The 27,798-nt window shown below is 52.4% G+C and overlaps 2 protein-coding genes across 5 annotated transcripts; one reads left to right on the top strand and one right to left on the bottom strand.

Moving 5' to 3' along the window:
- Pcif1 (phosphorylated CTD interacting factor 1) lies at window positions 1-7,887 on the top strand. The gene is given in 16 exon segments (XM_057782073.1): window positions 1-21; window positions 24-177; window positions 262-386; window positions 1,433-1,570; window positions 1,738-1,868; window positions 1,984-2,138; window positions 2,553-2,700; window positions 2,785-2,868; window positions 3,090-3,189; window positions 4,259-4,421; window positions 5,103-5,275; window positions 5,385-5,471; window positions 5,552-5,736; window positions 6,414-6,507; window positions 6,600-6,775; window positions 6,877-7,887. Coding segments are annotated over 16 exon segments (2,166 nt in total). The 3' UTR covers window positions 7,109-7,887.
- Window positions 7,650-27,512, bottom strand: Znf335 (zinc finger protein 335). Of its 4 annotated transcripts, none has more exons than XR_009057768.1 (28): window positions 26,531-27,128; window positions 25,193-25,430; window positions 24,201-24,278; window positions 23,712-24,017; window positions 23,491-23,628; window positions 21,801-21,947; window positions 19,515-19,758; window positions 19,246-19,423; window positions 18,337-18,449; window positions 17,492-17,510; window positions 17,256-17,372; window positions 17,099-17,175; window positions 16,863-17,023; window positions 16,309-16,538; window positions 15,022-15,115; window positions 14,825-14,919; window positions 12,301-12,566; window positions 11,216-11,327; window positions 10,760-11,134; window positions 9,839-9,981; window positions 9,606-9,748; window positions 9,375-9,478; window positions 8,884-8,961; window positions 8,646-8,729; window positions 8,495-8,560; window positions 8,333-8,414; window positions 8,011-8,238; window positions 7,650-7,780 (listed from the first exon to the last, which is right to left on the bottom strand). XR_009057768.1 is itself a non-coding variant. In XM_057782069.1 (28 exons), exons 2-28 carry the CDS (start codon window positions 26,729-26,731, stop codon window positions 8,111-8,113), a joined length of 4,017 nt encoding a protein of 1,338 aa, XP_057638052.1. In that variant the 5' UTR covers window positions 26,732-26,781; window positions 27,439-27,512; the 3' UTR covers window positions 7,841-8,110. The 4 variants fall into 4 exon arrangements, 3 of the variants coding, with proteins under 3 accessions (XP_057638052.1, XP_057638054.1, XP_057638055.1); XM_057782069.1 differs by lacking the exon at window positions 7,650-7,780 and adding an exon at window positions 27,439-27,512 and having other exon boundaries at window positions 7,841-8,238; window positions 26,531-26,781; XM_057782071.1 differs by lacking the exon at window positions 7,650-7,780 and having other exon boundaries at window positions 7,841-8,235.
- Window positions 27,513-27,798: the final 286 nt, after the last annotated feature.

The raw sequence follows: 27,798 nt of genomic DNA, 5'->3' as shown, positions 1-27,798 counted from the left end.
ATGGAGTTGACACTCTTGGTCCTCTGTGTGACAGGTCCCTCACGGCTGCTGAGATGGCCAATGAGAATCACGGCAGCCCCCGGGAGGAAGCATCCCTCCTAAGTCACTCTCCAGGCACCTCCAATCAGAGCCAGCCCTGTTCTCCAAAGCCAGTGCGCCTGGTACAGGACCTCCCAGGTACTGGAGGGAGTGGTATGGGCTGGTAGGATAGCGTGGTGCTGTGCGCAGCCCTGACTGTCTGGGTCATACTCTTGTTTGCAGAGGAGCTGGTACATGCAGGCTGGGAGAAGTGCTGGAGCCGGAGGGAGAGCCGCCCCTACTACTTCAACCGATTCACCAACCAGTCCCTGTGGGAGATGCCTGTGCTGGGCCAGCACGATGTGCTTGTGAGTGCCGACTTGGGGCAAGGGTCAGAGCAGACCTCTGGCCTTCCACAAATGTATCTCAGACAACTAGGTGTCTAGCCCTGTGCTGATACCTGCAGATAAAATGTCAAGGAAGACAGTTCCTGTCTTCAAAAACCTTGCAATCAAACAGGAGAGATGGGGGCAGATTATAAGTGTAGCATGCCAGACACTGGGCAGCATGCGAAGAGGTAGGCGTCAGCAGGACAGAGTTCCCTGTCTTTGCGGTATGTTCATTCTGTGGCAGAGAGTAGGATTCCAGTTGTGGACTTAAAGAATATTCTGGCCGGGCGGTGGTGGTGCACGCCTTTAATCCCAGCACTCGGGAGGCAGAGGCAGGTGGATCTCTGTGAGTTTGAGACCAGCCTGGTCTACAGAGCTAGTTCCTGGACAGGCTCCAAAGCTACGGAGAAACCCTGTCTTGAAAATCCAAAAAAAAAAAAAAAAAAAAGAATATTTTGAAACCCATGGGGATTGAACTCCTCTTGAGATTCAGGGTTTAAGGTGAGGTTAGCTAAGTGGGAGGGGAAGGATGTTCTAGGCGTATAACCACAGGCTGTCTGGTAGGAACCTCAGCTCTTGGAGCCCTCTACACAGTCAGGCAGAGGCTTCTTCATTTTGTAGGAGAGGACACTGAGGTTCAAAGGGAAGTGACTGACCCAAGGCCATGCAGCCTTGCTTGTCTGAAAAATAACATTCCCTGACTTTTCTTGGTTTTTGATTTCTATTTTGTTCTTAAGGCACTAATCTAATGCCACACAGCAGAGCAAGTCACTCGCTGATTTGTGTCACAATGTCAGTGGTGAAGTGGGTTATCATAGCCTTTCTGAAGATGAGGGCATTAGGAAGGAGTCACCCCTGGCCACAGCTGCAGGTAGCAGACAGGAGTGGAATCCAAGGTTCTTCATCTGCATCCCAGGCCTTTGGCTTCCGTAAGGAGCCAGAGAAGGGTGGGAAAACAAGAATTTGAACTGTTGGGGCTCCTAAGCCACTGGCTGTTTGCAGTTCTGCTGTTTTCTCTCTGCCAGTCGGACCCTTTGGGGCTGAATGCAACCCCCCTGCCCCAAGACTCAAGCTTGGTGGAAACTCCCCCAGTGGAGAACAAGCCCAGAAAGCGGCAGCTCTCAGAGGAGCAGCCAAGTGGCAATGGTGTAAAGAAACCCAAGGTGAGTGTCTGGGACTTCTAGGACCTGGTTGGTACTTGGTTATCTTGGGTGTGTGGCCAGAAGCTCCCTGCAAGGGCAAGGGCTGGGACAGGTGGGAGTCCTAAGTACAGCTGCTGGGCCTGGCTGCAGACTTTGGACTGGATGCCTTCTGGTTTCTTTTCCTTCAGATTGAAATACCTATGACACCCACAAGCCAGTCGGTGCCCAGTTCCCCCAGCATCCCAGGAACCCCAACACTAAAGATTTGGGGTGCATCTACTGAAGATAAACAGCAAGCAGCTCTCCTCCGACCCACTGAGTGAGTACCTATTGGTTGGCTTGGATATGTACATTGCTGATGGGCAGCTTGCCCAGGACTGTGTGGTGTGGTAGTAGTGAGCAGGCCATCTTCACTCCTCCTGTCTGTGCCCTAGGGTGTACTGGGACCTGGACATCCAGACCAATGCTGTCATCAAGCACAGGGGCCCTTCAGAGGTCCTGCCCCCACACCCTGAGGTCGAGCTGCTCCGCTCTCAGCTCATCTTGAAGCTACGCCAGCACTACCGGGAGCTGTGCCAGCAGCGGGAGGGTGAGGGCTCTGCAGCCTCCCCTTGGCTTCACTTGGGTTTGGGTGGCAAGGGGACCTAGTGGTTCTGTGTGCTATAGGAAAACAGATTTATTGGGGTCCCAGCTCTGATGCTGAGTGTGTTTCTCAACTTGTCTGCAGTTCCATAGCTGTAAGTTGGGGACCAAAATTCTTAGAGAAAGCATGCGTGGCGCCCACACCTCCCAGCTCTCAAGAGGCTCAGGCAGGATTTCAAATTCCAGGCTAGTCTGGGTTGCATTACCAGACCCTGTCTTTGGTATTCTGATTCTCAGAATAGAGTCTAGGAAATGAAGTCTAGGAAGTAAGCACATGACAAACTCTTATGACTGTGTCTTTTCCTGTCTCAGTGGACCCCGCTGGACACTCCAGGTTCTTAGCAGCTTTCTTGTCCCACAGGCATTGAGCCACCCCGAGAATCTTTCAATCGTTGGATGCTGGAGCGCAAAGTCGTAGACAAAGGATCTGACCCCCTGTTGCCAAGCAACTGTGAACCAGTTGTGTCACCTTCCATGTTTCGTGAAATTATGAATGACATTCCCATCAGGTATAATGCCACAGCTCAGCTGGTTGGTCCTTGTGCCAGGTCACATGTAGGAGGGCTCTAATTCTTGCCTATTTTCTAACTCAGGTTATCCCGAATCAAGTTCCGGGAGGAAGCCAAACGGCTGCTCTTTAAATATGCAGAGGCTGCCAGGCGGCTCATTGAGTCCAGGTTTGGCTTTCGCTACCCAGCACAATCAAAATGGGGTGGGGAGGGGAGCAATACGTCTGGCTAATGCTCACAGGTTTGTCAATGCTGCCGAAGACAGATGGGTGGTAAGCCTAGAGGCTAGTACCTAAGATGGTAGCAAAGTAGGAAGAGGAGGAGAGGAGCAGACACCTAACAGCTGGGCCCTGCACAAAATACAGCTTTCTCTTGCCACCAACCTGCAGGAGTGCATCCCCTGACAGCAGGAAAGTGGTCAAGTGGAATGTGGAAGATACCTTCAGCTGGCTTCGGAAGGACCACTCAGCCTCCAAAGAGGACTACATGGTGAGAGGGCCCCAGGGTGAGGCTGGCTTCCACAGCAGCCTGTGTGCAGTGCGGCAGACCTTGATGCTCATCAGACCCAGAATCATTACAGAGATGCTCAAGGTCCCTAGCTTTCTCTCAAGCTCAGAGGCAAACAGCTGTCTTTTCAACCTGATGAGTGTTCAACATGTCACCTCAGTAGATCTGTGAGAACAGTCTGTCTTTTCTTGTGTGTATCCATATTACAATTAGAAGCCACCTTTAGGGGGTTGGAGAGATGGCTCAACAGTTAAGAGCACTGGCTGCTCTTCCAATGGATTGAGGTCCAATTCCAGCACCTACATGGGGCTTACAGCTACCTTTAACTTTCATTATAAGGGATCTGATGCCCTCTTGTGGCTTCTGTGAGTATTAGGCATGCATTTGGTATACAGAAGTAACTGATGGTAAAACACTTATATGTGTATACATATTAAAAAACAGCCAGCCACTACTGGAGTCAATTCCTACTCTTAGTGTATACACAGCCCTTCTGTCCTCTGGCCCCTGCCTGTCACTTTTCTAACTCTATCAGCATTTGTACTGGGTGCTCTTTTCAGGACCGTTTTTCAGACTTGTTTACAATCACAACATTAAATATACTTGACGTGGTGACAAAGACAGGTACACTCCCTGGCCAGAGCGACTTGTTCTCATAGTGCAGTTTCACAGGTATAATTCTTTTAACAAGAATTTAAAAGCACAACCCTCCCAATGAAAGGCGAATGTTGGTGGTCCTGCCTGGCTTGCCTCTCTCCCCACCGATTATCTTGGGTTCTGCCAACGTAACTGCAGCCATTCATTAGATGCTTACATGACAGGGGCTTGGTGGATCAGGGAATGGCACTGACTCTTCACAATGTCCTATTTGCTAGCTTCAATTCCCTTGATAGGAACAAGATTCAGAGAAGTTCAAGCAACATGGCTAGTAAACAGTAGAGCCACTTTCAAAACTGGGACATCTGGGATCCAATAGCCCCACAAGAGTTCTACCTGCCAGCCCCAACGAGGCCCTTTTGCCACCAGTGTCCTGACCAGGGCTTTTCTCCAGGACCGCCTGGAGCATCTGCGGAGGCAGTGTGGGCCCCATGTCTCCGCTGCAGCCAAGGACTCTGTGGAAGGCATCTGTAGCAAGGTCTACCACATCTCCCTGGAGTATGTTAGACGGATCCGAGAGAAGCACCTTGCCATCCTCAAGGAAAACAACATCCCAGGTAGGGCCCAGATGGGGAGCCGGCTGTAATGCCATCTAGTCTGTCCTAGGCCCTGCTTGAAGAACATGTGAGGCCGTGTGAGGCTGTGCCGATTTGGGAGAACCTATTTCTTGGAGTAATGTTGGGTAGAATTTGCTGTCTTTTGGCTCTGGGGTGTTAGTACTCCCCTGGGAAATTAATCAATGAGAAAGGAAGAGCCAGAAGTTGATGAAAGATGGGCCAGTTAGTTAAGCAGACCTGGGTCAAATCCATTCCCTAAACCTTTGCTTTCCCCAGACCCAAGTGTAATAATACCTGTCGTGACAATGTGAATGAAGAAAGAAAGAAAGAAAGAAAGAAAGAAAGAAAGAAAGAAAGAAAGAAAGAAAGAAAGAAAGAGAGAGAAAGAAACCTGCACAGGTCCCAAAGATCCCTATGAGTAAACTTAACTATCCAGACAAAGGCCACTGTTTTCATACTTCCAATTTGTCTGGCAGGCTGAAGGCATTGCGAATCTGCTTCAGTGCTGAGTGTGTTGATACATGTCACCAGTTAATGCCAGTTGCCTGGCGGCTTTTTTAATGACTTTGTTTCCTTTGTGATGGAAACCGTTTCAATTTCCTGACCCATGTAAGCACTAGCACAATGGATGTGAGCGCTGTCTAAAGCTGGATAGCCCCTCACTGTCCTTCCTGCCCACAGAGGAGGTGGAGGCCTCAGAGTTGGAACCCCGCCTGGTGTACTGCTACCCAATTCGTCTGGCTGTGTCTGCACCCCCCATGCCTAGTGTGGAGATGCACATGGAGAATAGTGTGGTCTGCATCCGGTATAAGGGAGAGATGGTCAAGGTCAGCCGCAGCTACTTCAGCAAACTGGTGAGAGCTGGAGAGGCTTTCCTACTTCCTTGACCATACTCCTCAGCAGCTCCCAGTGATGAGGCCATGAGATAGATCCCTGCTGAATCCCTTCCTCTCTGTCACACAGTGGCTCCTGTATCGCTATAGTTGTGTTGACGACTCTGCCTTTGAGAGGTTCCTGCCTCGAGTCTGGTGTCTTCTCCGTCGATACCAGGTACAGATCTAGGGCCGCGGAGGGCTCCCTTGGAAAGGAGCAGGGAGATGAGCCTCACACTGACTAAGGCTAATCTGTAGATGATGTTTGGCGTGGGCCTCTATGAGGGGACTGGCCTGCAGGGATCACTGCCTGTACATGTCTTCGAGGCCCTCCACCGACTCTTTGGCGTCAGTTTCGAGTGCTTCGCCTCACCCCTCAACTGCTACTTCCGTCAGTACTGTTCTGCCTTCCCGGACACAGATGGCTACTTTGGCTCCCGCGGGTGAGATCCAGGGGTTGCTGGGCTCCTTCTGCCCATAAAGATGTCCGCTAGGGCACAGGTCCCATCCGAGCCAGTTGCTTCTTAATGCTTAGGGCTTTGGAATCAGGCAATCTTGAAGACAGCCTGTCTTCATTATTCCCATGTGTGCATATCTACTGTGTGACCTCTGACATGCTGAAACAGCTCTGGAGCTTCCACTTTTCTGGCTTCATGGGCAGACATTAAACAGACACTACCTAAGGCTGGCCTGTGGACTTTTCTGTGAACTGGCTTAGGTTTAGATTAGGGACCCTGGGACTGAGGGATGAAAAGATTAAGACAGACCTCAAAAGTATCAGGGTGAGGAGCACAGGATATTCAGGTAAATGGTAGGAAGAAAGTACTCAGCGGAAGGTGAGAGCCTTGTGCTCATGAGCTGGGGAAGCCCTGGGTGTGGCTTCTGCTGGGGTGGCCCTGAACTCCATTTCTTCAACTTAGTGGATACAGGCACACACACCTAGCCTCTGTCCTCAGGTAACCTATTTGAGGGACATGGTCACTTCTTTGCCCTAGCACAATTAGGGTGAATACTGGCCTCTGGTCTGACTGTGGTTATCTCTTCATTGTGGCTGTCTGGAGGTGGGGGCAGTATGTGTGAGGGACGGTGCCGGTAGACTACAATGCTCACCTTTCTGTAGGCCCTGCCTGGACTTCGCCCCGCTGAGTGGTTCCTTTGAGGCCAACCCTCCGTTCTGCGAGGAGCTCATGGATGCTATGGTCTCTCACTTTGAGGTGGGTGTGCTGCCAACTGATGAGGCAGGCAAAATTGCAAACTGCCCTCCAGGGCAGAACCTCAACTCCACCCCATACTCTCCCTCCCACAGAAACTGCTGGAGAGCTCACCAGAGCCCTTGTCCTTCATTGTGTTCATCCCTGAGTGGCGGGATCCCCCCACACCAGCGCTCACCCGAATGGAGCAGAGCCGCTTCAAACGCCACCAGTTGATCTTGCCTGCCTTTGAGCACGAGTACCGCAGTGGCTCCCAGCACATCTGCAAGAAGTAGGTGCCCGGGCAGCAGGGGAAGGAAGCCAGGTCAGGCTGGCAGGCTGGATGAGCAGGCCAGTCTATGCCCTCTCCTGAATAGCTGCCTTTGCCCACAGGGAGGAAATGCACTACAAGGCCGTCCATAACACGGCCGTGCTCTTCCTGCAGAACGACCCTGGCTTTGCCAAGTGGGGGCCGACGCCAGAGCGGCTGCAGGAGCTCACCACTGCCTACAAGCAGTCGGGTCGCAGCCATGGATCCAGCTCTTCCTCATCATCCTCCTCTGAGGCCAAGGACCGGGACTCGGGCAGGGAGCAGGGCCCTAGTAGAGAGTCTCACCCCACTTAACATATCCTGCGGGGAGGAGGAGCCCCAGGGGTGCTGTTATAGACTGCTGGAACTCAGTCCTCAGGGCTGAGCAGGCCCCAGGGCACTCCCTTGGGGTGGCAGCAGGACTTGGGCTGCCAGGGACATAGGAATATTATGGCTCTGCCAGGGCTCCCCCTCCCTGCTCATTCCCCCAGATTCACCAAGTCCCTTGTAAATAGGCCCATGCCTTCCCAGCCCCACACTGACCCTGTTGCTGCCTTGTTTCATTTGTAAAAGGAAATACAGAAACTCCCCAAGAGTGTGTGAGGGTCTTGGGGCAGTTGCCTCTGTGACCACTCCCTACCACATCTAGGCGTCCCTTTATTAAGATCCCTAGATTTTCATACTCATCCCTGGGTCCTTGCAGGTCTGAGTCCCTAGAGGCTTCTGAGCGCCTAAACCAGACTAACAGGCTGTTAAATGCTTTACAGTCAAGGCCCAAGAGGAAGTATATAGCCTCATAGGTATAGTACCTGCCCTTTCAGGTCCTGGAGACAGGGAGCCCATGGAGAAAGCACGGTTCTCTTTAGCTCAGTCATCTCCTGGGGTTAGGCTGGTTGGGCCTGTGCTGGACCACTGGAACAGGTGGGTCAGCTGACAGTGGAGTCAGGTAGCCTCCACTTGTTGAGACTTCTGCTTGCTTTCCTGGCCCTTAACCTGGTTCAGGTTATTAGCATGTATACAAAGAGAGCTACAAGGGCTGGGCTCTGGTCCCTTTATTGAGACTGAGGAGCCAGTGGGTCCATCCAAACAAAAATAAATTTCTTTCCCAAAGCCTGCCAGCAGGCTGAAGCACCCAGCATGTCCTGGCTGGGGTCCATGGCTTGCCCCCCCCTCCCCCCCAAGAGCACAGGTCTGGCTCCTTTGGAGTCAAGGGATACTGATTGTCCAGTATCTGGAGGCCCTAAGTAGGACAGGAAAGTCCCCCGTCTCCAGGAGAGCTGGCCCCGATATCCAAGATCAGCGTTGGGCTTTTGAGGCTCAGTCATCCGTGATGGTAATGACGTCGTACTCGATGCCCTGGTGTTGCAGCTGCTGGATGTGTTCAGGCACTGCCTCCTCAGTGCCAAACAGGCCCTGGACTTGGGCCATGGCAGCATCAGCCACTGCTGCCAGAGGAGGGAAAAACACAGTAAGCCTGAGGCTCCAGGAGCTGGGTCTGGCCTCAGCTTCCTGGCTGTCAGTGTTCAGCCCCATCTATACCTGTAACAGCAGAATGTGCTGCAGCCTCAAGCTGAGCCTGGGTGACAAGCTGCTGGCCTGGGGACACAGGCACATACTGGATCTGGAGAAAGAAGCCAGTAAGAATATAGTCCCCCAGGTGCCTCACTACCCCAGCTCTACCTGTTCCTCCAGGTAACATACCTGGGATTCCTGCAGGAATGGGGTACCTTGCTCATACTGGATGTGTGTGATCTGGCCCTCCTGGACCTGGAGATGGGAAGCTGGCCAGTGATCCTAGAAAGAGGCTGTGTGGCCTCCCTCCAAACCCCACCTTGCCCCAGACCTGGCCTACCTGGATATGATGGCCATCAGGGACCACAACATACTCCTGAGGCAGTAGGTGCTGGACGCCGTCCTGAGAGATGATATACTGAACCTAAGAAAGAGGACAAGGCAGGTTCTAGGGCTCCACTCAATGAGAACTGAGGTAAGTGGGCAGAGTAGAAGACACAACTGTGGACACTGGCTCAGGTAGTCTGGAAACTTGTGTTCTAAGGGGGGCCTAGGCGGGCAAGGAGACAGGAGTTTACCTGGTTGTCAGAGGTGACCAGGTGCTGTACTGTCTGGCCATCTGCCGTGGTGATTTCCTGGATGTAGGCAGCTTCCTCCTGTTAAGACCAAGCCCAACTTAGCCACAGTTCTTTTATTTATTCACGTGTTCTGTGTTGTGTTTTTTGGTGTGTATGTGTGTCTCCACCCACCCGGAGGCCAGACGGTCAGACGGGGTGTCAAGCATTGTTCTTCACTGTTTTTCTTCCCTGCCTGTTCTGTTGAGGCAGGGTCTCTCCATGAACCTGGAGTTCTTGGCTGGAAGCCACACAAACCCCAAAGGTCTCTTGTCTCTACCTTCCTTGGAGCTGGGCTTCTAGGAGTGCAAGAGCTGGCCAGACTTGTAACATGGTGGGAGCTGGGATCTAAACTCTGCTCCTCGTGATGGTGCAAGGCTTCTAACCCTAACTCTGAGCCACCTCTCAGTTCTGTCTGTCCCACCCTCTCTGCAGGGGCTCCAGACTTTGCTTACCTGATTGGTCACTGTCTGTTCCTGGGCCACAAAGATGTGTTCCTGGCTCAGTGCTTGCTGTAGCCGCTCTGGACCTAGGACACCATGACTGGACTGGATGGCAGCTGGGCAGAGAGGAGGGGCTCATTAGGGGGTTCAGGGAAAACCTGAATGCCTCATCCCTGGGGTTCCCTTGTGCTGTGGTTCTAGCCTTTGGACCAGAGGCCCACCCTGTGGCCCAGGGTAGCTCACTGTGCAGTGTGGTCAGTGCTTCCTCTTCACTGTTGAGGATGATGGTCTGGGCTGGGGCTCGGGCTGTAGAACCCCCAGTCTTTCTCCCTTCACTGCTATGTAGCCTCTGGATGTGGAATTTGAGGTGCCCATTCCGGTTGAAACTGAGGAGGGAAAAACAGGTATAAAGTGGCTCTACCTTGTGTGCATGGAAGTTCCCCCGCTTCCCTAATCCTGGCCATCCCAAGCCTCACCGCTGCCCACAGAGGTGGCATGAGAAAGGCTTCTCATTGGTGTGCGTTAGCATGTGCCGCCTCAGATCCTTCTTGTTCTTGGAGGCGAAGCTACATTGATTGCACTGGTGAGGCCTTAGGCTTGAATGCTGTGCCATGTGAGCCTACACAAGGTAGAGACCAGGTACCAGTGGGTCAGAATGGGAGGTAACAAGTCTCCACAAAAACTAAATGCACATGTCAGTGAGGAGCCGGACCAAAAGGATGGACCTTACTGAGACTAGTCTACCACAGACATAAAGCGAGAAGCCAGAGGCTGTGCCATTACACCACTTGGGTAATTCTGTCTCAGTTTGTGACTCTGTTGTATTGTACTTACTGAAGAGGGACTTCCTGCACGCTAGGGCTCAGTCCTGCCTAACTGGGCATTATCTTTCCCATTGGAGGGTGAGGCTATAGGCCCTGGCCCCTTACAGAGCTCAGAGGATGCAGCACGGGGTTGGATCTGGAAACCCTCCGGCAAGTGGAAAGAGTTCATAAAATTTATCAGAAACTATTCTGCTGTTTTCATGCCATCCCACATTGGCCTCGAACATCTGCTCTCCCACCATCCTCTAGCATCCTCAGTCCCCAGTCATGTCACCCTCTCTGTGCCTGTGCTCCATTGCCACCTCTGTGGTCTTTCTAGCACCCTATCCAATGCCTTGCCGCCCCTGCTCTACACTCTGTATCCTTCGCACTGGGAACACAGTCTGGCATTAGTCACTTTTTATCTGGTTGGTGTCCTGGACCAGGCAGCTCCCAGACCTGAGATCTTGCTGAGTCACCTCTGACCCTAGAGGGACACAGAGGACTACGCTTGAGGAGATGCTCTCTAAAGAGTTCTTATACAAATGAGTGACCACAGCAATGAAGGCAGAGGCATGATGGAGACACACCTACCCGGACCTCAGGCCACTGGCGAGCACTGAAGGGGCAGTCAGGGCACTTGAAGGCAGCAGGCCCAGCATGGGCCCGCTTGTGACTCTCCATCTCTGCTCGGCCAGCAAAGGCCTCTGAGCACACCTTGCAAGAGAACTTCTTTGCTGACAAAGCTGCTGCGGATGATGGGGAGGTGGGTACTACCAGGCCTAGGGTGCTGCTGGCTGCAGGGGATGGCATGGAAGAGCCCTGGGGGCCTCCCGCATGGTGAGTCTTCATTGGAGATAGAACCTCAGGACCATCTCTGGGTGGCCCTCCACACTGCAGCAGGGGCCACTTTGCTCCAGAGGCCAGAGTATCTGGACTTGGGAAGGAGATGGAACCATCTGCAGTCAACTGTAGAAAAACGCACAGCATGAGGTGCTAAGGAGGGGCAGAGGCAGGACACTGTGTGGGGTGGCCACTCCCTAGACTCACCTCGATGTGGTGCAACTGGGTTCCATCAGCTGCCATTATATAGTGGGTACCAGCCTCCTTGAGATTCTCACTCACAACCACAGCCTGGGCTGTTTCCCCAGGAGGTTCTTCGCTAAGGGCACAGAGTGGAAGTATAAGGTGGGATTTCCAGAAAAGGGTGGAAGGCTATAAGAATCCCTTCTCCAAGCAACAGTTAAGCTGAAGGAGCCTGCGTGAATGTAAGGCTTTGCTCCACCATTTCCACCCAGGCCCCAGCTGTCTCTTCCATAAATGATAACCAAGAGCTCAGGGTTTCACCCCACTCAAGGGGTGGCCCCCATGTCCCTTGGTAGGGAGAAGACAGCACTCCAGGTGTCCAGCTCAGAGCTGGCCAAAAGGGACAGGAAGAGAGGCCAGGCAACAGGAGGAAACAGAATGGATCTGGTAGTCAAGCAGGCAGGGCAGAGCTGAGGCAGCCTACCCAGAAGCTGGCTTAGAGCTTCTGACCCTCATTATACCACAGGACCAGAGCTCCTCAGATGGCCTAAAAGTTCAGTGAGCAGAGAAATGCTTGTCTCGAATTTGCACCAGAGGGAAACCAGAGGGAAGTAGGTCAACAAATGACCCCACATTTGTTCAAACACTCAAGACAGAGGAGCTCATGGGGATGGAGAGCTGGAAAGATGGTGCAGGACCTGAGAACATTGGTTGCTCTTGCAGAGGACCCAGGACTGGTTCCCAGCACCCACAGCCACAGGGGATCTAATGCCTTCTAGATTCAAACTCACATAAGCACTCACATTTGGGGCAGAAAAAAGGTATTAGGGTTGGGAACCAGTGTTCCAAGCCTCATCACCTAAGCAGCTGACCTAACCTCTAGCCTGTTTTCCTCATCTGTAAAAGTAGGGAAACCTGGATCTTGGGGGAGCTACCTAGGCAAGACCATTAGTGCCAAGTTCCCAGAACAGCCAATGACCAAAGAATGGCAGCTTCCAAGCCTGCACAGAACACAATCTCCTGCTGCCCTGTACACACCAGGACTCTGCCTCCTGCTAACTGGATTGGAGTGGGGAGCCCCTCTTAAAGACTGAAAGGAGCCAAGTTACCTGTAAGGAGTGCCAGGAGCTGACGTCCTCTCTTCCAGAGGGGGTGCTGTGATGACACTGTAGCTGGCCCCACCAAATGGCCCAGATGGCAAGGCAATCTGCTGTAGGTCAGTAGGGCCCAGCTGGCTCTCAGCTGCCACACTGCTCCCTGGCTCTGCTACACGAAGTGTCACCACCTGTTGAGTGGTGTCTTCAGGGGAAGGCTGCCTACCAGTAGACGTGGACGTCAACTCTGCCTCCACGCCCTCTGACTTCACCACAGCCACCTGCAATGATACCAGTGGAACAGAGCTGCTGCCCAAGGTCCTTCTTGGAGCCTTAAAGCTCACCATCCTACCAGCGCCTCTGCTGTCATCATTCATTTACACATCCCAAGGATGTCCTAAAACACATTCAGTTGGGCATGGTGGCACATGCCTTTAATTCCAGCACTCAGGAGGTAGAGGCAGGGAGACCTTTGAGTTTGAGGCCAACCTGGTATATATAGCCCAGGATAGCCAGGGCTACAAAGAGAAACCGTCTTAAAACAAAACAGCCAGGCATGGTAGTGTATGCATTTAATTCCAGATCTCTGAGGGTTTTTTTTTTTTATTTTTATTTTTTTGGTTTTTCGAGACAGGGTTTCTCTGTGGCTTTTGGTTCCTGTCCTGGAACTAGCTCATGTAGACCAAGCTGGTCTCGAACTCACAGAGATTCACCTGCCTCTGCCTCCCAAGTGCTGGGATTAAAGGCATGCGCCACCACCGCCCGGCTGGGTTTTTTTTTTGTTGTTGTTGTTTTGTTTTGTAGGCTGGCTTTGAACTCACAAAGATCCACCTGCCTCTGCCTCCCAAGTGCTGGAATTAAAGGAGTGCACCACCACCGCCTGGCTGCCTCTATGTAATTTAACAGAATTTTAAAGTAGGACCAAATACCTTTAGCAGAGTATACCTTTTTTTTTGTTTTTTGTTTGTTGTTGTTGTTTGTTTTTCAAGATAGGGTTTCTCTTGGCTGGGCAGTGGTGGCTGGTGTGCACACCTTTAATCCCAGCACTTGGGAGGCAAAGGCAGGCAGATATCTGTGAGTTCAAAGACAGCCTGGTCTACAGAGAGTGCCAGGACAGGCTCCAAAGCTACACAAAGAAACCCTGTCACCCTGCCTCAAAAAAAAAAAAAAAAAAAAAATTAAAACAAAAGACAGGGTTGGAATGGCATGTGTACACAGTGGTCATGTTGCATATCGCACCTGAACAGATCACTGAGTAGCAGAACAATGAGCCTGTTCTAAAAGGAATATCTAGGTGTTGGTTTGCACCTAAGTAGAATCCTGACGACCTTTCCTGAACCCACCAAGGGCAGGGAGGCATGCTCCAGACTTTCACTTTCTGAACTTAAGTGTATGTATACAGTTGTTTTGCCTATGTCTGCACCACACATCTAAGTGACTACAGAGGCCAGAAGAGAACACTGGATCCCCTGTAGCTGGAGTTAGACAATTGTGAACGGCCATGTAGATACTATGGATTGAACCTGGGTCTACCCAATGCTCTTAACCACTGAGCCAATTCTCCAGTTCTGTTGCTGAGATTGGGTCTCATGTATCCCAGACTGGGCTCAAACTCATTATGTAGCTGAGACTAGCCTTCACCTCCTTGTGATCCTGCTTCCTCTGTTCAAGTGTTGGAATTACAGGTAAATGCTCTATCTGGTTCACACTTCACCTTTCCAAGAGGCTAGGACCAAGAGGTGCTGCTGACTTCCCTGTGTTTTGGAGATGGGTTGCTTTAGAGATGGAGGCATGTGGATGTGAGGCGGTGTCGAGGCCACTGAGAGGTAGGAGAGCTCTGCACTAGACAAAGCCTTGGGTACATTCTGGGTCCACATGGCGTTTACACAGGAAACTGCCTTAGACCCCGGGGGGGGGGGGGCACAGGGACATAGACAAGGTGAGAATGAAGCCAAAGAAGACCAAGAGAACCACATGCAGCAACATATAACCCTCAGCGCAGAAATGGGGTGGGGACTGAATGGGAAGGCTTAGTCACCTGGGAGTGGAACTCTGAAAAGATTAGGAGGTGTGGCCTTATGGAGGAGGTATGGTATTGTTGGAGGAAGAGTGTCATCGGGGTGGGCTTTAAGGTTTCAAAAGCCCATGCCTGGCCCAGTTTCTCTCAGTCTGCAGATCAAGATGTAGCTCTCAGCTACCACTCAGTGTCATGTCCCCTGCCATGGAGACAATGGACTAAGCCTCTGAAATTTTAAGCAAGCCCTCAATGAAATGCTTTCTTTTATAAGAGTTGCCTTGGTCATGGTGTCTCTTCACAGCAACAGAACAGTGACTAGGACAAATGTTCACTGGTTACTAGACAGCGTACTGGGAAAGACTGTCCTTGGCTCCACAGAGCCAGGTCCTTCAAGTTTTGCCCATAAGGATTAGATTGATTTGCCCCCAACAGGTAATCTGGACTCACTAGCCTCCTTTACGTGCCACATTCAGCAGAGCTGGCATGCTCAGCAGTTGGGCAGGGGAAATCCTGAGTGCTCACCTGCAGGGCTGTCGCCCCCAGCTCCCGTTGGGCGCTCATGTTCAATAGCAGGTCCAAGGCTGTCTGAGTGGCCATCGCAGTGGACTCTTCAGCTCCTGGGGGTATGGGGCCTGGGTTTGAGAACAGGCGGGACACCAGGCACCCAATGCCACCCTTGTCATCTTCCTACCCTACTCCCTGCCTTCTTCAAAGCTCACCTTGTTGGTAGATGATTGTAGCACCACCTAGGGCATCAGGACAGAGTAGTGGGGGAGTCTCAGGTGACTGGAAAGGTGCTGGCTCTTGGGGGGCCTGGGGAAGTGAATGGGTCAAACCTGAGAGGGGTGGCCTGATCCATGTGCATTTCCCGAGCACATCTAATGTCATCATGTCCTCCCAGTCCCTTGTTTATCTCACCTATTATTTTTTAAAGGTATTTACCAGCTCAGTGCTCAGTGGAATGGTGAGGCTCAGAAATGTGAAGGGCTGGGACTTGAACCCAAGGCTGCCAATTCCAGAGCCCATGTACTATTATTGTAGTGTGGTTATCTTCCTAGGGTCACTGGGAGCGCCCATGACAGAATACTAGCTGCTTACCCAAATCTAAACCATCCATCCTTTTTTTTTTTTTTTTTTTTTTTGGTTTTTTCGAGACAGGGTTTCTCTGTGGTTTTGGAGCCTGTCCTGGAACTAGCTCTGTAGACCAGGCTGGTCTCGAACTCACAGAGATCCGCCTGCCTCTGCCTCCCAAGTGCTGCATCCATCCTTTTTTTGTCTGTGTGTATGTGTATAGGCACAAGCGCCACAGTGCACATATGGGTATCAAAGGACTACTTTGGGGAGTTATTTTTCCACTTCTACCATCTAGGACCTGGGAATCCAAATCAGGTTATAAGGCTTGGCAACAAGCACTAACTCGCTGAACCAATTCACAAGTCCCTTCATCTTCCTTCTTGTCAACAGTACTCTTGAGTTTCATGAGGGAAGGCAGTGTACCCATCTACAAGATGGTACTTCTCAGCATCTCATGGCTCTAAAAGTGTGGCCATGTAACTAAGCAGCAGCTTCTAATAAGGCTCATGAGGAAGACTTGGGTAGATGACAGCAAGCATCATTTTTTTACCATCTCCCAGCCATTCCCTTTGCTTCTGGCCTGGAAGGTGTTCCTGAAGCTATGCTGGACCATGAGAACAACCATAAAGACCAAAGACAGATCCTAGGATGCTGTTCAAAAATATTCAGACAGCTTTGTCCCTGACCACCAGGGCTTGGGCCACAGCATCTCAGAGCTGTTGAGCTTTGCATCTAAGAAAACAAGTCACTCTGGTGTATGTGCTGTCCAGACCAGCACTGGAAAGCCACCCTCCTCTACGCTTACAACTGTACCCATAACTTAACTGATGTCCACCACAGCAACTGAGGCAGGGATCATCCTGTTGGATCACAATGTGCAAAGGAGACCCCGCTAGTTCCCACTGTGTGTACTGCCTCCCAGCAGGACCTACCTCAGGCCCTGGCGAGCTGGGAGGCAGGCCAGGAGCAGCAGTATGCTGCTGCTTCAGCTCTTCTATCTGCTGCAGGGAGAAGAAGGGGCGGCGGCGGGAGGGGGGCTCCTCAGGGTGGCGCCGTCCCCACTCCTCAAAGCTGTTCGCGTGTCGGCATCGCACATGCAGGCGCAGGTTCTTCTTGTGCCGAGTGCTGAAGTGGCAGTACTCACAGGCGAAGGGCTTGGCCCCTGTGGGTACGGGGAATACTTGCACCCATGCAGCTCTGCAGGGAACCCTAAACTCACTCTATAAGTCATTACCATGCTTGGACAAATACTGCTATCCAGTCAAGTGGACTAAAGCAGAAAGGACATTCTCAAGGTCACCTCCCATTTCCCTCTTTCCTAACTAAGGCAGGGAAAGCAGTTGCTGGCGCTGGGCTCAGGAGCAAGAGAATACCACAGGAGTTCCTTTATGGTATAAGGGTAAGTCTATCTGTAGCTTGGGCTGTTGAGAGGGACAAAGAGAGCTGAACTCTGGTTGGGGTGTTGGGACTGGAGGGTTGGCCTGACCTGTGTGCTTGACAGCCACATGGGATAGCAGGAAATCCTCACGGAAGGTTCGGTAGGGACAAAAGCTGCATTTGAAGGGCTTGTCGCTAACATGGGACAACTGGTGGTTCAATAGTGCCTTCTTGTCATCACAGAAAAACTCGCAGAACTCACATTTGAACCTAGAGGCAGTTAACAGGGAGCTCAGAAACAGGAGGGGTTCCTTCCCGACCCAGGGACCTCCAGTGGGGACATACCTGCGGTTGGCAACAGCCTGGATGTGTGTGAGCAGGTGCATTTTGAAGGTGTAGCGCTTCTTAAAGGACTTCCCACACTGCGGGTGGGAAGGTGGAATGAGATGGGGACGGCCCAGAGAGGGCCCTGCCTCCAGCCACAGCTCGCCTGACCACCCACCTTATCACACATGTGTGGCTTCTCAGTGCTGTGAGTCTTCATGTGCTGCGTTAGTCTTTTTTGCATGGGATACACACGGCCACACACTGGGCAAGGGAAAGAGCTCAGCTTTGGGGTCTGGGAAGGTATAATGAGAGGTTAGAGGGAGAGAAGGGGACAGAGCAGGGAGCTCTCACCTGATCCACTACCCCTATCAGCAGTCCAGGGCCCTTCCCAGGCCAAGGCCCCAAACTCACCGGATCTGGCCTCTTCTTTCTGGGAAAGGAGAAACCAAGTGTCACCAAAGCCTCCCCACAGCTGTCCAATCTCAGTCCAGACCACCCTTCTTGTTCCTCATGCCCTCTCCTCTGAACCCATGGAGAGTCAGCGGGTATTCCCTGGGGAGAATGCTAAGGCTCCACAGGAGACACACTCTGTGCTAGTTAAGCAGGGTCATGGTCTGCCCCCCTCCAGTCACAGGACACATTTCTGCACTACAGGCTCCAAGAAGCCCCATAGGAAAAAGCCCTGGAGAACAGGCTTCAACCTGGTGACCAGAATCCTAGCAGCCTACATAATCCCTTCTTTTCAAGAAACCTGTAAGCATCTTGGAAAACTGTCACCCACCCTGGTTCCAGTACTCCACGGGTCTCTATCCACCCTCTGCTCATAGATCATAGGCCAGAGAAGCCAATTCTTTGCTGGAGCCATAGGCCTGGCTGTAACTCACTGAGCAGCCACCAGGCCGGAAAACATCTGATTTTCCCAGTCCTAATCTGCTCTTAGCTCTGAGAAAGGCCTGCACCTGACCAGCATAAGACCTTCTAATCACCCATGAACCCTGTAGTCACACAATTTCCTTCAGGCCCCTCGACAACTGTCTACACTTTCCAGATGAGAAACTAAAGCTCCTACATGAAGGGAGATCCTGAACTGGGAACCTCAAAGCGCTAGCCCTGAGGATTCTGGGACCACTGATCAGGTAGGATTCACCTTGCTTTCTCAATGTTTCTAACCAGAGCAGGGGTGCTACAGAGGACCCACGGTACTTCTGACCACATGTTCTCCTGCCTAGATTCATGTGCCCGCACAACTCACTGACCGGTCCCGGCTGTGCACGGCCGCATGTCGGATGACATCCTTCCGGTAGACACTGGTGTAGCTGCACTCGTCACACTTGTAGGGCTTGCTGCCCACATGGTTGAACATGTGCTCCTGGGAGAGACAGACAGGGTGGGAGGCTCCGCTGCCCCTCCTTCTTCCTTACCTCCCCTTGCACACTCACTCACAGCCTCAGGGTGAGTGTGGATAGCAGAGCCTGCTGCCTGGCTGGGGACTCTTCCCAGAGAGACACCTGCTATGCCAGTCCTTAGGCTAGTTTACCATCTGACCGAAAAGGAAATGAAGGCTCAGAATGAAGGGACCTAGTGACAGCAAAGCTTGGAGCTGGGCAATGTGGCTCCATAACCTATGCCTTATGCTCCACACTGTGGGACAGTTCCCTGAGGAGCCTAAAGAACAACTCCAGCCTGTGTGTCCTGTGTGGGAAGAAGCAGTAGCACATGGAGACAGCACAGACTGTCCGCCAGGCCATGAAGGATGAGTCTACACTCCACCCTGCCATAGCACGGGTGTCGTCAAGTTGCAATTCTGCAGTACATTGGTACAGCCAACACTTGGAACCTCAACTGACACAAAATGACAAAATACAGCATGGGCTACTGTTGGCCCACACCTCTGGAGCGAGATGAAAGAAGCGTTTTCCCGAGACATGCCACTGCCGTGGAGTGACTGCTGGACGGAACTGCCCACCCGGCCAGTCGGGCAGTGAGGATAAGCATGTCTACACGATCTCTAATGTCAACTGCATCTTTCAAAGTGAGGTGTCACTCACTGGACACCCTAACAATTGCCTGTGGCAGTCCTCCACAGGCCACCATGTCCCAGTATCCTTCACAAACTGGATGGTCAGAGTGACTCGTCCTGCCCTGTGACCTCCTGGACCACACACCTTGAGTGAGGACCAGCGACGGGAGCGGTAGCTACATTGCAGGCACTTGAAGAGCTGTGGGTCACCAGCTTCGTGGGAATTGACGTGGAAGCGCAGATCCTCAAGGGACAGGAAGCGTGAGCCACATATGCGGCACAGGTAAGGCCTGAGCAGTGGCTTGGGTGACTTGTAGTAGTACCTGCCAGGAAGGGATGGAGAGGCCACTGGCTGGGCTGTCGGCTCAGGGAACCCCTAGCCTGTTAAACTCACCTCTGCAACACTGTACCTACTTTCGGTACTTCTTCCCTAGGAACCTCCTGGAGGGTCGTCCTCGGCGGCGGGGTTGGGCGTCAGGTTCATCCTTGCAAGAGTGGGCTGCGTTCTCAGCATCCGACTGACTCACACCAGATTCCACTGGGCCTCTCCCCACCTTGCCCCATAGGCATCCTGGGCCCGAGGAGCTGGGAGCCTCGAGATCCTGCAGTTCTGGAGGGTTCTGTGTGCTCTGGGAACTCACCAGAGGCTCTCCTACACCTGTCATGACACCAAGATTAGTCAGTCACACACTCCAGGCTGAGGCCAGTCAATTTTCACAAGTGATCACAGAATAGACACAAGGTCAGAGGAGAGGACAGTGCAGATGTCACCCTGCTTCTAACCTACTCAGCACAGCAGGACAGAAATGGGACAGTATCTCAGCAACAGCCCAGGCAGTCAGGTTCCGGACTCAGCACCCTCATGGGCTGGCTGTGAATCCGCAGACAAAGGCTTTCCCTCTCTGAGTCTCATTCGTCCCATCTCCCGACTGCTGTACTAACCCACAGGGATACTGTGGACTTGGGAGAAAACAACAGTGGCTTTGACTCTGGAATATCCTTGTGAGGCTGGTGACCCAAGAAAGGGTTCATGGCAAGAGGATCTCCATGGACAGCTTACAAACTCTTTGAAGTCTAATTTGAATGGCAAACCTCTTCAAACTGTTTATAAATACTATTTCAAGGGCTGGAGTGGTGGCTCAGTGGCTAAGAGGACCCGGGTTCAATTCCCCACTCACATGGCACTCACAACTGTCTAACCCCAGTCCCAAGGGATCTGATGCCTCCAGATACTGTAAGCACATGGTAAACAGACATACATACAGGCAAAACACCCAAGCATATAAAAATAAGAAGAAACAAACAAACAAACAGAAAAACTACTTCAAGGCTGGAGGTGTGTGAGTCAGTGGTAGAGCACTTGCCTGGCATGTACAATGTCATGGGCTGCATCCCTGGCACGGTCAACAAATTTGGCCACTTGGTATGAAGGCCTAGTGAATAACAAGACTTCTGCATCCAGCCTGACACCTAAGCTCAATTACCAGGGCCCACGGGGCAGAAAAGAACCATTTCCCATAAGCTGTCTTCTGACATGTAGAAGCTCCATGTGGTATGCTTGTGCATGCACACACAAACGTGTACTAATTTTTCTTTTCTTTTTAAATATCTTTATTTTTTGTGTATGAATGTTTTGCCTACATGTGTATCTTTGTCATGCGTGTGCCTGGCGTTGTAAGCCACCATGTGGATGCTAAGAATTGAACCTTGGTCCTCCTCGAGAACAGCCACTGCTCTTAACCACTCAGCCACCTCTCCAGCCCCTTTGTTCTGTTTTTAATGATACAGCCTGGAAGGCGTCTCCTTTGTGTGTGCTGTACAAGTGTGACGTCTGGGGGAATGGTACATGGACTTGTTCTTGTGCCAGCAAAGGCTACAGAAGGACATCATGTCTTCTGCTCTTTATTCTCACCTTACTCACTTGACACGGGGTCTCCTACTGAATACTCAACTGGAAACTCCACATTTTGGCTAGGCTGGATGGCTAATGAAGTCCCAGGGTCAACCTGTTTCTGCACCCCCAGCACTGGGAACACAGGCACATAGTCACCTCAAGTATTCCTTCTGTGGGTGCTGGAGCTTGACCTCTCATCATGTTTCCACAGCAAATTCTCTTACCCACTCAGCCATTTCCCCAGGCCCTGGGACCAGTGCCACTCGCTCTTGCTGTGAACCACTGCCTGGGTGGGTTATATTTACTTTCTGCAACTACAGTTCCTCTGGAGGAATTCCAGAATCTATGCTCAACTGTGCAGGCACAGTGGCCACCACATAAACAGATGCTGTCCTCTTCCGCGCATAAAGAAGAGATCCAAAGGGCAAAGTGACATGCTCTAGGTCAGAGCTGATAGGTGACAAAGCCTGTACTCACACCATGACAAGTCATCCCCTCGAGGGACACAGCAGTCACCAGGTCTCATTCTCTCTTCTCCAGTGCCATTAAAAGATGACTGGCTCACTTTTAAAGACTCACCCCCTTTTCTTGCTGTGACAACTTATCACTGGAGGGTGTCTGCCTAAAGCCTAAACAATCACCGAGGTCGGGTTTCTCCAGCTGGGGCAGGGCTCCTTTCCATGAAGCCTGCAGCAGTGGATGGAGACTGCTACTCTGCATGCACTCAGTCTCACAAGTACCCCAGAAGCATCAGGCAGCAGTGCCATGTGTGACCCCCACACAGCCATCCCATGACTAAGTCTTACCATCATAGAGGTCCGCAGTCTCTAGGCGAGGCAGCTTTCGGGGTCGGCCAGGCCTCCTTCGAGGTCTTGGAGTACTAGGGGTGGGACGCTGGAGCCGCAGCTGCCGGCCCCGGGGCTCATCCTCAGCTGGATTATAGTCACTGTCCTCTGCAGAGACAGCAAAGGACAGTGTCTAGACCCACACTCTGACAAATCCCACTTCCCCATCACTTCTCTCTCTGCTAGTGAGGTCCCCTCCAAGAAGCCGTCTGCACCCTCCCCCACAGAGGACTAGCCTTCATTTTCCTGCACCTTTCCTGGCACCTGCCAATAACTCTCCTTAATTGTAAGCACAAAGAGGTACCTGGTTCTCAAGTCACTTAAGCGACTGGTAGAAAACAGGCAATTAGCACGGAGTCTACAAGCTCCCAGACTGAACTGTTCCACCTTGTGGACAATAGCCACACGTGGCCATTCAACCGTAAAATGAGCCTGGTCCAACTCAGAAAAACTTAGTTATAAAATGCATACAAGATCTCTAAGTATAGGAGAAAAAAAAGTCAGTCAGTTATGATGATACACACCTATAATCTCAATGTTCAAGAGGAACAAGTCTGAAGTCACCAAGGGCTACACAGGAAAACTATCTCAAAAAATTAGGAGAAGGAACTGGAGAGATGGCTCATTTACTACTTTTGCAGAGGACCCAAGTTCAGTTCCTAGCACCCATGTGGAACAGCTCAAAACTGCCTGTAACTCCAGTTCCAAGGGATACAATACCCTCTTCTGGCAGCCAGGAAGTACTGCACTCAAGATGCACATACCCACAAACAGACATACATATAATTAAAACAACCAAAAACTTTGGAGAAAAACAAGGGGCTGGGGAAGTCGCTAAATCAATGAAACACTTGCTGCCGTGCATGAAGATCTGAGTTTAACCTCCAAGAACCCATGTCAAAAGTTATGCAGACAGTGGATGCCAATAGTTCCAACACCAGACACAAACAGGAGGGTCCCCAGAACTTACTGGCTAGCCAGTCTAGCACAAACAGCAAGTTCTAGGTTCAGTGAGAGACCCTGTCTCAAAAAGTAAGGCAGCAAGCAATTGAGGAAGTCACCTGACATCAATCTCTGGCCTGCACAAGCATCCACACAAATGGTGGTGTGTGTGTGTGTGTGTGTGTGTGAGAGAGAGAGAGAGAGAGAGAGAGAGAGAGAGAGAGAGAGAGAGAAATTATTTTATTAGTTTGAATTGGGGTGGGGAAGAGTCTCGTGTAGCCCAGAGAGAGAGAGAGAGAGAGAGAGAGAGAGAGAGAGAGAGATTATTTTATTAGTTTGAATTGGGGTGGGGAAGAGTCTCGTGTAGCCCAGGTTGGCCTCTAACTATGCAGTAAGAGTGACCATGAACTTCTGATATTCCTGCCTGTACTTCATATACCACTGTGCCTGGTTTTACTAAGATTTTATGACTATACACTGAACTATTTTAGATATGTTAAGTAAATAAATTGTGGCTAACAAAGCTATGGAAAACACATCTATTTTCTGCTTGCATTCTAATTCTATTGCTCTGGTTTTCGGTATATAGCCACCACAGCTTCTTCTGTATTGGAGGGACAATGGTGTGTCTCCTTCCAAATAGGCAGCCAGGAGCTCAGGATTTGTAGATGAGCGTGGGGACAGAGGGTTACCCTGCAGAGTGGCTTACCCTCTAGATCGTCAATGGCCCCAGCATCCACAATGTCATCCTCCTCCTCCTCTGGTCCTTCCTCCTCTGTGGTCTTGGTAGATGTGCCCCACTTCCGTAGACGCCCCCTTTTACCAGCGGCTGTTGTTACTGCTGCTACTGCAAAAGCAAAGCGAGCTGCTACGTCTGGCTATGTGTGGTCCCCCCACCCCTCCAGGCCTAACTGGCTGCTGCAGACACACCTGGGCGGAAGTGCCGCTCCCGCATGTGGCGAAGGAGGGTTGCCTTGGTGCTGCTCCGGTACTGGCACATCTTGCACTTGAACTGCTGCACAACCACCACCTCCATCATGGCCTCCAGGCTCTGCAGGTCGAGCTCGTCAGTGCCAGAGGCTGGGGGTGGCTGTGCTAGAGAGCTAGGTTCTCCCTGGGGTTCCTCAGGAGGTTCGAGGCATGTAGATGTAGATGTGGGGCCATCCGCCAGGGTTTCAATGGCTGCCAGACTATTGGTCAGGGTAGAAGTAGACATTGGTGATGTAATGGGAGCACCTGAGGACAGGACAGAAAACGGAAGGCAGGACTGCCTGAGATTTCGGCTGCTCTTCCCAGGCAGGCTCAAATCCCCCCGCCCCCGAGGCCAGGGCAATGGCTAACCCTCTGGGGTCACATGGAGACCTCTTCTTCTGCTCTCATCTATTACAGGGCTCATGGGAGTGGCAACAGAGTTCATACCATCATCTGGGCCCTGCAGGATCAGATACTGGGTGGTTTCTGCTCCTCCTTCTTCAGCACTGGTCACAGTAATGCAGCCTGGCAAAAGAAGATGAGGGTGAGAGTCCTCAGAGGAACCCCAGCTGTAGGCCCATACCCTTGGGTTTTACCTGGCAACTGGATACCAGTCGCAGCACCTCCTTGAGCCGTGTGTACTTCGCTGCAGGCTGGTTGGAGGTCTGGTGGGGAAATGCTGGCCCAGGCACCAGGATGCCAGAGCTACTACTCCAGCTGCCCAGTCTTTGACAGATGGGCTAGAATGTCTTCCTCTGCCCTCTTCACACTTCAAGATACAGATCCCGCACTATCTTTTTCACAGTGCTTCTCAGCCTATGCCAGAGTTCTGTGAGGTGCTGGGCATTGTGCACGTCATGAAAGACCCAGCACAGTAGCTTGAACTCACGGAGCACCCATCTGGGCTTACTGCCCAGGGCCACCCTCCACTTTTTCTAAGTACCACTTTTCGGTAAGTCACTTTTTGTCTTCTTTGCCTTTCAATTCTCATGTGGGCCAGGTTAATGATAGCCATCTCATCTGGGGGGTCACTGGAAGATCTGTGACCTCCTGTGCTCCCAGCACAAAGCCAGATACAACTGCTTCTATTTTTAAAAATTCATTACTATTGCATGTACAGTGTGTGTATATGGACATGTGTGTAGAAGTATAATGACAACTTTCTAGAATTGGTTCTTTCTTTCCACTGTTACATGGGTTCAGGAGCGGTCACCATGTTTGCCTGGCAAGCACTAGTTCACCAGCCATCTTACTGGCTCCTGTTACAACTATCTCTGCCACTGAGTGCTGTGACATCCGGGCATCATACTAAGAACCCACTGTGGCACCTTGTTTGGAAACAACTATCAGTTTTCCTGACACATTCCCCAGTAAGGCAACTATCTTGCATTCACACATCTGGCTGTGGGATTCTGCAGGGCCATACCCTCCCCACTCACTCTGGATGAGGTCCGGGCCAATGGTAGACTCAATGATCTTGTCAATGGCAGCACCGAGGTCTGAAGAGGAAGCTGCGCAGTCTGACACCAGCATGCTGGGGTCTGGGAGAACACTGGAATGCACCAGGGCTGGGGGGCCACCTGGCACCTCTGCCACTGTTCCGCGGGACACAGAAGATGAATCAGGGAGGTAGCCATGAGGCAAGGGGTCTGCTGAAATGCTCTCGGATACCTCCTCCTAGGAGCAGGAAGCGGAGGGCAGTTTAGGAGCCAGGGATGGGGCAGGTCAGAGCAGCCTGCAGATCCCCAAGAACAAAGCAAATAAAGTCATCTACACTTAGACCCCACTGAGGACTAGGAGAGCTCTCCAGGCACTGAGAGCCCTAAAGTCCATGGATATAATCAGGCTCTACCTGAGGGATCAAAGAAGGACCTCTCTAGACCCCACCCCACAGCCAGGAGGGACAATTTTCACAGGGTTTTTGCGTCAGTTGCTCTCTCTGCCTCAAACTCCTCCATCATCACCCCATTGCTAGTTTGCACCCAGCCTTTTCCCAACCGCTTAGCGGCTACCTCCTCTAGGAAGCCAAGCAGGACCCTACTTAGAACCTTTCTCCATGTGCACTCTGCAGCGACTCTGTCACCTCCATCACGCTGGTATGATGACAGGTCGGGTCTGCACTCCCAGAGGAGCTGCCCAATATGGACCAGGACCACACCTGTCCTGTCCCCAGCTGTAACCCCGTAATTTAGCATATGTTACACTCAGAGCAGGCCCATTTCTGCTGACTTAATGAAACCTTAGACTGCACATCAAGGGCCTCTGCTTAGTATTCTCCATCAAGTGGTGTCGGGATACATCCACTGCCTTGCAAAATGACGCATTAAGAGATAAATGCACTTCTAATTCTCACATGGCAGAGGTGTATGGGGTCAGGAAAAGATGGGTCACTGTGGGGTTTTTCCCTTACAGCCTCACACGCATAAAATCAGACATTCCCATCCCATTAGACAGATCGGAAGGCTACAGTTACTGTGAGATGGATCAACATTTGAACCAGGAAGGGCTGACAGAGCATTAGGGCTCTAGGAAGGCCAGGAGATAAGGAATCCTGGCTCTGTCAGCATGCTCTGCCTCAGTTTCCCTTTCTGCAGGATCTGGAAACAAGTGGTTTTATAGGTATGTCCCTTAACAACTATGGGGTTTGCCAAAAGAACAAAACCTACTCCGAGCAGTTTGGCATGGCATGGCCTCTGTCTCAGAATCAACAAGTATTTTTCTACAAGTAAGTTTTGCTGGATGGTCCCCTTGCCCACACCGTCCAGCCTGGTCCATACCACAGAGCGGCTGCCACTGTCTGAGCTCTGCCCCACGCCAGAGTCGTCGGCCTCCGTTAACTCTGGGGCAGTAGCCGCGTCGCTGCTGTCCGCGGACACGGCTTCCGAGGTGCCCACACCCAGGCCGCTCTCGGAGGGCTCCTCCGGCTGGCCCGGCCCAGGGGCCGCGTCGCTACTGCTCTCCACCTCGTTCTCCTCCATTGGCGCGGGGGACCGCCTGCCAGCAACGTGCACGGTATGCGGCTTTCACTCTGCCAGAAGAGACGACCATGGCTGCAACAAGTGGTCCACCTTTCGGATCCGGCCAAGCTGTACCCACCCAGATGCATCGGCGTGCCCATTCCGCAGATGCAAACACTGAGCACCCGACCAAACGGGGAGGGGTTTCCTCGAGTCCTGGAGAGCGAAGCTTCCAGAAGAGGACGGGGACGCCTCGCCTCTCCGGCTGGGGCTCCTCCAGGAAAGGTGGTCGCGGCGTGCGATCGCCGCCCTTTGCTCCTCCCAGAGGCGTGGATCACCCTCCGACCCAGGGCGGGCACAGCGGCTCAGCCCTTCGGACCCCGCGTCCCCTCGGATGAGGACCCAGTGGTACAGCCCGCAGGCCCCCGGGGTCAGTGGTTCGCTCCCCCTCCCCGGGTTCCCCTGCGGAGGGGGCTGACAGCGACGGTCTCGGGGCTTGGTGACTCGGGGCTGTCCCCGGCGCTGCCTGAGCTCCAGGCCCGACGCCATCTTGTGGCGGCGCCGGGTTTCCGCTCAGGCAAATGCGAAAGCGGCTAAAGGGCCTGGGACCCCGGGGCCCTGTTCGGACAGCCCCGCCGGCCCGGGAGCTCGGCACGCGGCAGCCCCGCGGTAGGACCGTAGTGCACCGCATTGTGCAGTGGGGCGGCCCGTCTCCGGCTGTCGCTCACCTGAGCCTCTGGCTGCTGCGTCGCTCTCCGACTCCGGCATCGACGAGGTCGCCATCCTCTCACCCCCGTCGCGGAGGAACCCATCACCCTCCCTTGAGCCGGGACTACTTGCGCCGCCGCCCCCGAGGAAAGACCGATTTGCGGAGTCTTAGAAGGTCTCTCGGAGGGCTCAGAACAGTGGTCGGGTACAGAAAGACTCTAGAAGTTTATATTCTGTTTGACCTGGGGGTGAGGGCAGCTGGGGTGGGGGACTACTTTTTCTGGTGGCGGATGGCTACAGGGGAAGTGCAGTGACGTCACGCAGGTCCCTCCGAGGCACGCAGGATGAGGCGTGGCGGAGGCGCCTAGCTCTTGTGGGCG

The sequence above is a fragment of the Chionomys nivalis genome, chromosome 9 (assembly GCF_950005125.1).
Source record: "Chionomys nivalis chromosome 9, mChiNiv1.1, whole genome shotgun sequence".
Lineage (NCBI taxonomy): Eukaryota > Metazoa > Chordata > Mammalia > Rodentia > Cricetidae > Chionomys > Chionomys nivalis.
The sequence above is the reverse complement of the archived record's forward strand: the minus strand, read 5'-3'. Positions and strand labels throughout refer to the sequence as shown.